The following is an 11,313-nucleotide window of genomic DNA, read 5'->3' as shown; positions in this document are numbered from 1 at the left end:
TAGGCTATAATGTATGCGCAGTGTATTTGCTAAAACCTTACTATTTAAAACCCTTCCTCATAAATCCGCTCATGCACAGACGAGTTGCACACCATCTTTTCCAAAAGAGGTCCTTGAACATGCCACCAATTAATGTGCACAAGAAATATTAAACTGATGGGGTATGCGAGATGGGTTAGCTGCAAACAGACAGACAGACAGACAGATACATAAACACAGACACCCAACACCGAACATCTTCCAGCCTGGGCAGTGACCCAAAATAATAAATTATTACGTCTTATTCAAACTGACTGTGTAAACAGCACAAGAAATAACACTCACTTCTAAATTCACACATCTGTTTTCCTAATACAAGTACTAGAGTCTGAATTGTTTTTCCACTGTATGATGTAGTGACACAATGCTGAATCTGAACTTCCAGTCCAAATGTTCCCTCTTTTACACGCAGTAACAAGACAAAAAATGGACTAAAACAACTTTTGGAGCGAGAAGCAGCTTCATGTCACCCCTCCCACCCATTACACGGTCACACAGACACCAGGCGAGTCTGTCTGCAGGTATAAAGAGCAGCTGTCTGCTGGGACACGGCACTCGTCCTAGATCAGTGCAGGGGAGCCTTGTGGTCGGATAAACTCCCAGTATCCTGCAGCCAAACCAGTCATACCAAACCGTCTCCAGAGACATGGTGAGAGAATTACAATTTATTAGACATTTTGTTCAATATTCGGTAATATGTTTGCATCAGAAACATTACAGCCTATATCTTACTTTTTGTGAAATCTGCAGCAGTTTTTAATTGTTTTACCTGCCAGGATTTATAAATCAAGCAAGTTTTTAATCTAAATCTTCCCCACACCTTTGGCTGTATGTGTTTTAATTGAAAAATGCAACTCTTGTGTTAGCTGAACAAATGTAGCTGAACAAATGTGAAGGCTCAAATGATGTATTTATATCACTCTCTGCACTTTGAGTGTTTTATGAGGTTATAATCCCAGACAGCAAAGGAGCTCAAAGCTTCGTCTTGACAGAACCTCAGTTGCCTCTATTTTGATCATATTTAATGTTTTGGATGTATTTTATCAATGATCATGTTCCAAGCTATAGTCTATACTAATGTCTATGCAAATATCTCTCTCTCAAAACAAAAAGGAAAAATCATCTTGGGGGATTTTCTCCCTCCAGGGAAAACCAAATTCTCAACATGTTCCAACACGACTGCTGGAAACACTTAGAAAATGAAAAAAGAGGGAATAAGAGTTGGAATGAACCTGTCTTGGTTTAGACTTTGTTGACACAGATAATGATTAACACAGTGTGCAATCCGATATCTTTTTCACATTGCACAATGACTATGGAAGCAAAGAAAGGCCATAAACCAGGGCTGTAGTACTCCAGTCTGGACTCAAGACGGTATCTCTATGGTCTCGAACTTGTCTCGGACACCGCTGGTGTTTGGACTTGGACTTGGACTCTTCTCGGTCACTGCCACTGGTCTTGCCAAATATGGCTTTTGGTCTCAACCGAGTCCAGCTGTCTTTATTATGTTTATAATAATAATAATAATGGAGGCAGAGTGAAACACTGGTCACCTGATAACCAATCACACACTAGATTATCTCACCTTGTCAGTACTAGTACCTGGCAGTGGTAATAGCAGTTCTAATACAACTATTATAAGGTATCACCTTATGTCATTCTGTTTTCTTTAGATTAGATTATATCAAGGGGAATGGCTAAAATACAAATCCTGGGTGTTTTTGCTTTTAGATCAACAAACAATAAGCCAAAATGATTGTCTTGGTACTGTCATGCATAAGACATTGGACTTGGTCTTGGCTCAACCTTTTTTAGACCGCAAAAAGATGGCTTCCCAGGATGTAAAACCAATTTTTTTTTCACCTGTAGTGCCAGCAGCAGGTTGACATTTTTTGTGATATATCTTCACATTTATTAGATGGTTTTGCCATACCATTCATTACAGACATCCATGATGCAGAGGGAATGAATCCTAATCACTTTGATAGACCCTGACTGACCTGACTTCATCTAACGCCATCATCAGGTCAAAAAATGGAATTACAATTTTAAAAAAATTATTATTGTCCAATAACTTGGTTTATGACCAAACACCTGAAACCTAATGGCATTCCCATCCGCGTCAGCTACACTTGGTATTCAGACCTAATTAGCAAATGTTAGCACACTGAACTACAATGCGTTAGAGATGATTGTTATACATGCTTTACATTAGCATGTTAGCATTTAGCTCAGAGCGCCACTGTGCCTGTTTACAGCCTCACAGAGCTGGATGCCATGGCTATTGGCTCAAGTTCCAGTTCTTTAATTTAATACGCACAGCGATAACTGTATTAAAGGTGCTTATTCTCTGTAGGTTGATACAAGCGACACCATTTGAGAAATACTGATTACTGCCATTTTAATTCAGTGGTATTTCAATTTCCATAGTGCATATTCAGTACTGATTAAATCAAGGTTTAAATTAAGTATTTAGTTGCTTTTTAGATTCAAATCCTTAGGGCCTTTCTTGCTTCCATAAGTGTGCATGTTTTGGTTTGACTGCATCCATGACCTTTCATTTTCAACAGCAGTTTTTTATTTTAAAGGTAATTATGGTTAGCAAAAGTAGATGTTTCTAGCTGAATTTATGGGAGAAAAATGTTCTTTCTTATTTATTCAGGCCTTTGTTAGATTTTTGAGACTTTGATAGATGGCTGTGCTTCTTTCTTCATGTTTTTGGGTGTGAGAATTGCTGAGAAGAAGGACCACAAGGGTTGTTTTACTTTGTGTTTTGTGTTGAGATCTCTGCAAAAGGCATTTGAACTTGCACCTGTCCTGTTTGTCCAGAGAGAGTGCATCTCCATCCACGTGGGCCAGGCGGGTGTCCAGACAGGAAACGCCTGCTGGGAGCTCTTCTGCCTCGAGCACGGCGTTGGTCCCGATGGCGTCTCCCTGGACAGTCCTGCAGAACCCAACTCTCGCGAAGACCCATTCAACACTTTCTTCAGTACTGGGAGCTATGGGCGTCATGTTCCCAGAGCAATCTACGTGGACCTGGAGCCCACAGTGGTTGGTGAGTCCTCCTGTGTATGTCTTTTATTTTTTATCCTCCTTGTCTCTGTATTTTTTTTTCCCCGTTCCTGTCATCCCAATGTATGTGGTCGTATGCAACTCGTGTGAAAAAAATCTAACTGCGGATGGGAACACTGGTATCTAAGCAACAAGTGCAGTGGTGACTCCTTTGCCTTTCATTCAATGCTGGCTAACATTTACAGAAGTGTGTTGTGTAAATAGCAGGTTGCAGAGTACAGTCTTGGATTGATTTAAGGCCATTTTTAATGCAGTATGAGACCTGACAAGGTAAAGTAAAACCCATGTTCTATCATGTTATTTTATCTTAAAAGAATATGTAAATAAATGATACTTTTAGATAATTGAGTGTATAAAGAAATATTAAGATTTTTCCTTTAACCTTCAATAAATTAAAAATGTAATCTATTTTATTTTTCCTATTAATTTCATACTAGCTCTAGCTTTTATTTTTGATCTCCTTTGTTTGCGATTTTTTAGGGGAGGGGGGGATCTTGGCATACACTTGAAGAACATGTTTACAATTTTTGCTGAATTATTGCATGTCTCAATGTCCAAATGGGTACCTCACCTTTTGAAAATGTGTGAATCTATAATTGAATCATTTATCTACTCAATATTTCTCAGTTATGGATTTTGATAATAAGATAGGCACGAGCATGTATGTCTGGTATTATTTTACTACATTTTGTCCGTTTTGTGGCTCCACCCTGAATTGTGTGCGTTCATTTTACACACTTCCCCCTTTATGCCAAGCTACTTTTTAGTTTGTATCTTTGAAGAAAAAAAGCAATGTCTGTTTTAGTGGAATACATCCACATTTGGCACTTGTCAGCTCTGTTGCATTAAACCACGTTGCAGTCGATCTTAATGACTTTTGTGAATAAAAAAAACCTTTCTTTTCAGATGAAGTGAGAGTTGGGAAGTACAGAGAGCTTTTCCACCCTGAACAGCTGATCTCTGGAAAGGAGGATGCCGCCAACAACTACGCTCGAGGCCATTACACTGTCGGGAAAGAAATCATTGATGATGTCATGGAGCGTATTCGTAAAATGGTCGGTCAAAAAAATGAGAAATACCGGACAGACAGATGTTTTTGGGTAGAATTTCAATGAGTTCAGCGGGTTTTTATATGATTACAAAGAAAAGGCTTTATCATTGTTACTGCTCTAATTGTTTAATCGTATAGCGGATATAAATATGATTTCACAATAATCCCAGTTTCATTGCAGAAGCTTAAAGAAAATAGACTCATTTCTTTCAGGGAGTTATATGAAAATATCCACAACTCTCATATCTAAAAGTGGAATCCTTCTTCTCACGGATATCTCTGCTAGAAATAGAATAACTAAAACTATTCCTTTAACATCTCCTCCTGTCTGTCTCATCAGTCGGACCAGTGCACCGGCCTTCAGGGGTTCCTGGTCTTTCACAGCTTTGGAGGTGGAACCGGCTCTGGCTTCACCTCCCTGCTGATGGAGCGCCTGTCTGTCGACTACGGCAAGAAATCCAAGCTGGAGTTCTCCATCTACCCAGCTCCCCAGGTGTCAACTGCTGTGGTGGAGCCCTATAACGCCATCCTGACCACCCACACCACCTTAGAGCACTCCGACTGCGCCTTCATGGTGGACAACGAGGCCATCTATGACATATGTCGTCGCAACATGGACATTGAGAGTCCTGGTTACACCAACCTAAACAGATTGATCGGTCAGATCGTTTCCTCAATCACCGCCTCCCTTCGTTTTGACGGCTCCCTCAATGTGGACCTGATGGAGTTCCAGACCAACCTGGTCCCCTTTCCACGTATCCACTTCCCTTTGGTTACCTACTCGCCCATCATCTCTTCTGAGAAGGCCTACCACGAGCAGCTGACTGTGACTGAGATCACCAGTGCCTGCTTCGAGCCGCTCAATCAGATGGTCAAGTGTGATCCTCGTCACGGAAAGTACATGGCGTGCTGCATGCTGTACCGAGGCGACGTCGTCCCAAAGGACGTAAACGCTGCAATCGCAAATATAAAGACCAGGCGTTCCATTCAGTTTGTCGACTGGTGCCCAACTGGATTCAAGGTGAGTAACGTCATAAAGGGAAGAAGTGCAGTTTGAGATACTCTTGACACTTAATTGTAAGTACTTACTTGGCAATAAACTTAGTTCTGATTCTGATACTTCATCTTTCTGATCATTCTCTTTGTCTCAACAGGTGGGCATTAACTACCAACCTCCCACTGTAGTTCCTGGTGGAGACCTGGCCAAAGTCCAGAGGGCTGTGTGCATGCTGAGCAACACCACGGCCATCGCTGAGGCCTGGTCCCGTCTCGACCACAAGTTCGATCTCATGTATGCCAAGCGTGCGTTTGTCCACTGGTATGTGGGTGAAGGCATGGAAGAGGGAGAGTTTGCAGAGGCCAGGGAGGACCTGGCCTGTTTGGAAAAGGATTACGAGGAGTTGGGGGAAATGAGCCCCGATTCTGAAAATGACGACGAGGGCCAAGAATACTGAACATCGTGAGGCTGTGACGGCTGCACAGCAGTGACTTTATCCTTTACCAAGTCAATAAAGATTTTATATCTGTACTGTGTGTCTTTTAAAATGGAGTTAACCAAATTAATGATTTTTCTCACTGCCATGTTTGTATATTGTCAACTAATGTTTTATTTGAATTTTGCTGTGAAATAAAGTTTGTATGGGCAAAACTTGTTTGAAATGTGCAGTGCAAGCAGGGTGTTACAGACAGTGGTCAAAGACAATGCCATGTATTCACATCCCCATTATAAATTCACCTGGGGAACACTTGCAAGTCTGAAAGATGAGTCTTTTCCGTGGAAAAAATACAAAGGACATACGTACAACCCCAGGTCACACATATTTACAAAATGTCAAGGATAATGCAAGAAAAGAGTCCAAGACTTATTTACATAATGGTCCTTGATGTAAATGTTGCATTACCATCATAGCGCTGTATGTACTTGAGGAAAAATGTAAAGTACTTTAAGCATTGCTACTTTATACCTAAATTGTATTAATGTTACATCTATAGTTATTAGTTACTTTTATTTATGTAATTATACATAGAAACTATATGATAATCAATAAAATATGATGCATTAATATAGATGGAGTAGAAAACTACCCAACAGTATTATTTGAAGTAGTCATATTTATGTCCACTTTGACCAACTAAGTTACAACATTAAACTATGGCTTGGATATTAATTCAACAATTAATGATTCAATATAACACTGACGGGCCTTTCTGAATTTAACTACATAACATTCACATAGCTGACGCTTCTATCCAAAGTGACTTTCAATAAGTGCATTCAAAGATACCAACCAAAAATTGCAAACACAGAAATTTGTGCTGCCACCTGTATTTCAGACTGGACAAAGGACAGAATAAGTTGTGTGTGTCATCTGCATAACTGTGGCAGGGGAAGACATGGGAGTGAATAATAAGAGTCCAGTGACTTGGTGTAGAAAGAAGATGATAGGACCCAGAACAGAACCCTGAGGGACCCCAGTAGAGAGGCTACAAGGCTCAGACAAATATTCTGTCCAAGTTAGCCAATATGTGCGGTCTTTAAGGTAGGACGTGAACAGGGAGAGTGTCGGGCCTGAGATCCCCCAGTTCTTGGAGGGTGGAAAGGAACTGTGTCAAAAGTTGTTGACAGGTCCAGTACAATGACGACAGAAGAGAGGGAAGGTGCTCGAACAGTGTGGCTTCCCTCTGTGACAGCAAGGAGGCCAGTCTCAGTTCAGTGGGCAGCCTTGAATCCAGCCTGGTGAGGGTTGAGAAGGTTGTTCTGGTGGGGATATGCAGAGAGTTGGGGAAAGACAGCAGTGGTGGAAGAAGTATTTGGTCCTTTTACTTAAGTAAAATCGTACTGTGTAAAGTAACTAGTAACTAAAGTTACCAGATTAATGCAGTATAGTAAAAAGTACAAAATGTATCTCTGAAATGTAGCGGAGTAGAGTAGAAAGTGGCATGAAAAGAAAAGACTCAGTAAAGTACAAGTACCTCAACATCTTTCCTTAAGTACAGTACTTGAGTAAATGTACTTAATTTCATTGCACCACTGAAAGACATGATGCTCAAGTGGTTTGAAAAGGAAATGATAGAAAAGACACTGGTCTGTTTTTTTTATATGAGATGAGTTAAGGGTTGGTTTGGGTTTCTTTAGAGAGAGACCAAGATAGTTCCTTATTGGGATAGAGTGGTGAAAAAGAAGTTAGGAGAATAATAATAATGAATACTTTGCCTTTATAATTTGTTGCTAAGAATGTTGTACTTTTACTTTTTACATTTGGAACGAAGGAATTTTACTTGTTATGAAGTACGTTTACATGCATGCACATATTGGATTAATGAAGTGCAGCAGCAGATGTTATCAAACGATGCGAAACATCCAATCAAACTGCACAGACTGGCTATTTAAACAACAAGTCCCGGCGGGCGTCAAGGTGTCACCTGAACGTATTCATCCGCGTGTTAAGTGTAAACATAAGACAGGAAGAGAATTGTACAGATTGCGTTAGTTCCTTAATAACACGAAGGGGTCGATTTTTTGTGATGCTAATCACGATTAGGTAAAATGTATTGTTGTACTGCAGTGATAAAGAGGGGAAATTTCGAGAATTGCTACTTGATGAAGATTTTAGGCCGCAGCCTGTGGAGCATTACATCATACTGCATTTTCCTATATGTAGTCCCTACTTTAAATATGGACACGTGTGTGTAAAACACAGATCATCTCAATTGGTATCATCTTTAAAGCTTTAAATATCAGTAAATTACTTAGGTACATTTATGTTACTTAAGTACAGTTCTTAAGTACCCTAGTCTATAATTTTGAGGTAGCCTCCGTGAGTATACATGTATATTTCTATTTTATGCTACTTTATACTTCTACTCCACTATATTTCTGGGGGAAATATTGTACTTTGTACTCTACAATGAAGTCTCCACTACATATAGGCCTAACCAAAGTTTTAAACGGTCCCTGATACTTGATAGAAAGTCAGATTATTAAAAAAATGTATTAACACATGGGTTATGAGGCCTATAATATATCAATAAGCAGCCCTGCATAAATTTGTCTAGCTCCTCATTTACCAGCTGCAACATTAAGGTGGTTCTTACACACAAATGTATTGAGTTATAATTTAAAAAAAAACAGGCCTATATAGTTTTCTGAAGTGGGTCAATTTGCATAATGGGTAATTTTGCTAGTGTAGTTTAGGTTCCAAATATCCCGATTCAGGTGCATACATAGCTTTGGTCTAAGTTTTATATTTAATTAATGTGGCCTATCATTGTCAGATTTTAAGGTTGTAGCAGAGTCAATGCTGTTTGCACATATATGGGATGCTCTCTCTTATAAAAGAAACAGTAAATATGTTCAATCCAAGTCTAGATTGTGTGGTTACTCAAATTTGAGGCTAGATGAGAGGATTAAAAATAAACATGTGTAGGCCTATGTCATGACCATGACAATATGTCTTAATACAAAATCAGGCGTAATGAAACCAACTATTTATTGTACTACAACAGTGACAAAAACACAATTTCTATTCAGCTCTTAGTTGCTTTTTTATAAGTCGATTTAACAGCAAACGTTGTGAAGACTGATAAATCACTCCAGCATCAATAAGAACTGTGTGGTGTCTAGTTTCTTCAGCGGACGTGCTCACTGCCTTGGAACATTCTCCTCACTGTGCATGGATGTGTGTTTGAGTCTATGTTTGTGTGTGTGCATGTGTAGGCTGTGTATGTGTGTAAACTGCCTTCTCTCGTGCTTGTGACGATTGACTGCCACCGAGTCTGACGGTGAATAAACGGGATTCTAGAAAAAAAGAACCACTCCGGGAGCACCGTAACACGGCGATACGCTTTGTGTGACCTGTGCTGTCCGAGCTAGCAGCGGGTCGGTCCGATACGATGAGCCAGCCTCGGCCGGACGAGTTCAAGCCTCCTCCGGAGTGCCCGGTCTTCGAGCCAAGCTGGGAAGAATTTAGAGATCCGTATGCCTTTATCAATAAGATCCGTCCCATTGCCGAAAAAACTGGCATCTGCAAAGTCCGCCCGCCTCCGGTGAGTGTGATTAAAAAACGGTAAAGCGTTACACTGATGCTGAATTAGTTCACCGTTCAGACGGCTGTAGAAGGACCAAGCGCTTGGGATTTAAAGGGACTGTTCAACATGGCGGATATAGCTAACGTTCGGCTATGTTCATTCTTTGTGCTGCTCACAACTATCTAGCTCTCAATTGTGAATATAAACCTATCAACGGCGCGTTTTTTGGTCGATGTAAAGCTTGTTAACACCAATAAAGACGCGTTAATGTATTAAAAGTGGATTATAGTCGTGGTTCACCGTGTGTCAACAAAGTCTCGATGCTCCGTTCATTGAGCCAGTTAGCTAGCTAGGCTAGCTAGGTTAGCTAACAGCTCAACAACCAACCTGTCATAATTTAGCACACGGCATTGACATATAGGTGGCTATGCGGAAGCCGTTTTCCTTCTGCGTAGAAGAAGATGATAACACTAACAAATATGTTAGCACTTGTTATTCCCTTCTGTCCTTTACTGTACCACAGCCCCGCAGTTAAGGTTAATTATAGATTATTTGTTGAGGAGCATCATGATGCAGTTGGGTCAGTCAGTCTAATCCATCCATCACTTGTCAATTAACTGCCAGTTTCTAACGAATATATATCTGAAGCAGTATTTATGCCATTTTTAATGTTAAATAAATGTCCCCTTTAGTGGTTTGAGTGTCACAGAAATTACCCCAATATGGGGCAGAAAGTGCATAAATATAAAAGGCCACTATTATTGGTAAATATCAAGTTATGACCTTTGAAGTTGTGTTTCAAACCGCCATATTACACTGCATTACAGTTGTGTTGCATGCTATTAGAATGTAAGTCACTTGGAAGATGAGCTAGTGTTCATGTATGAGCCTGTGTTGAAGGGTGTTGTCCTCCATGTTGGCTTTGTGGTAAGCTGGGCTGGTTAGTGAGTCTTCCATCTGGCCATTTTGTGTGCCAGTGGGGGATGTTGGCTACTGACTTAAAACAAGGACTTGGGTTTCTACTTATATGATAGGATGTTGTTGTCCTATATGCAAGGCTGTTTACTATTGACATGGATATTGATCCCTGTTGTGAGTTATTAACTGTAAAAGGATCACTGTGTTCTTTCAGTATCAGCCGGGCCTTGTTTTTCTGTCAAAACTTGATTCTAACATCAGTTTAAATACCTGCAGCCATTTCAATATGTGCCTCTTTTATCGGCCTTATTCAAATTTATTTAGTCACCATGGGTAAAAAATATGGATATTTCCTAAATTTAGGTCCATGCTTTGAAAAAAAATTTCACAAGGGGTGCATCTCCAAAGGAACAACAGACTTACCAATGTGACTTATCAATGCAAGAATGAAAATTTGTCTTCTACATAAATATCTAGGCTGTATGTTATAATGACCTTCATGTGCCATTGTGTGTATTTTTGTTGCTTTTAGGGTTGGCAACCTCCGTTTGCTTGTGATGTAGACAGGCTTCACTTTGTTCCTCGGATCCAGAGGCTCAATGAACTGGAGGTGGGTTTTGTTAGTTAGATTATACCAGTGATTAATTAACCGCATCTGTGTTTGTGTGTCTGCAATCTAAAATAAAAAAATTAATTCTAGGCTACACTGATAATAACAAAGAAATGTAATAATAAATACATTGCAAAAACTATCCAAACTTTAAAAGAAAAATGTGAAAGTGCATTTATTTATGCATTATGTAATAGTACACACAACCCTGTTCTTGGATATAAATTCTCACTCATCAGATTATTTTTAGCCCCTATGTTGTTTTACCCACTGATTGCCTTGGTTTTCCTTGAAAGCCTCGTCGCGGTTGGTTTCCTTGAATTTAATTAATTTGTTATCATTTCTTGTATTTTTTCCCAGGCGCAGACCAGAGTCAAGCTCAACTTCTTGGACCAGATTGCCAAATTCTGGGATTTGCAGGGATGTGTCTTGAAGATTCCTCATGTGGAGAGGAAGATTTTGGATTTATATAAGCTAAATAAGGTTGATAATAGTTACATAACTGCACATATGCATAAATATATATACAGTGGGTACGGAAAGTATTCAGACCCCTTTAAATTTTTCACTCTTTGTTTCATTGCAGCCTTTTTCC

General features: G+C 39.8%; 2 protein-coding genes across 2 annotated transcripts in view; both read left to right on the top strand.

The window, feature by feature from the left end:
• Window positions 1-512: 512 nt before the first annotated feature.
• Window positions 513-5,954, top strand: tuba5 (tubulin alpha 5). The gene is made up of 5 exons (XM_034875573.1): window positions 513-688; window positions 2,869-3,094; window positions 4,018-4,166; window positions 4,503-5,183; window positions 5,317-5,954. The coding sequence occupies exons 1-5, from the start codon at window positions 686-688 to the stop codon at window positions 5,614-5,616; spliced, it is 1,359 nt and encodes a 452-aa protein (XP_034731464.1). The 5' UTR covers window positions 513-685; the 3' UTR covers window positions 5,617-5,954.
• A 2,869-nt stretch (window positions 5,955-8,823) lies between these two features.
• The window catches only part of kdm5bb (lysine (K)-specific demethylase 5Bb), a 16,922-nt gene continuing 14,432 nt past the window's right edge, over window positions 8,824-11,313 (top strand). Inside the window, exons 1-3 of the mRNA XM_034875536.1 lie at window positions 8,824-9,208; window positions 10,641-10,718; window positions 11,079-11,201. Coding sequence (XP_034731427.1) covers window positions 9,056-9,208; window positions 10,641-10,718; window positions 11,079-11,201 — 354 coding nt within the window. The 5' untranslated portion in view covers window positions 8,824-9,055. The remainder of the gene's footprint in view (window positions 9,209-10,640; window positions 10,719-11,078; window positions 11,202-11,313) is intronic.

This window comes from Etheostoma cragini, chromosome 7, assembly GCF_013103735.1.
Source record: "Etheostoma cragini isolate CJK2018 chromosome 7, CSU_Ecrag_1.0, whole genome shotgun sequence".
Taxonomy (NCBI): domain Eukaryota; kingdom Metazoa; phylum Chordata; class Actinopteri; order Perciformes; family Percidae; genus Etheostoma; species Etheostoma cragini.
Note: the sequence above shows the minus strand (reverse complement) of the source record. Positions and strands in the feature narration are given on the sequence as shown.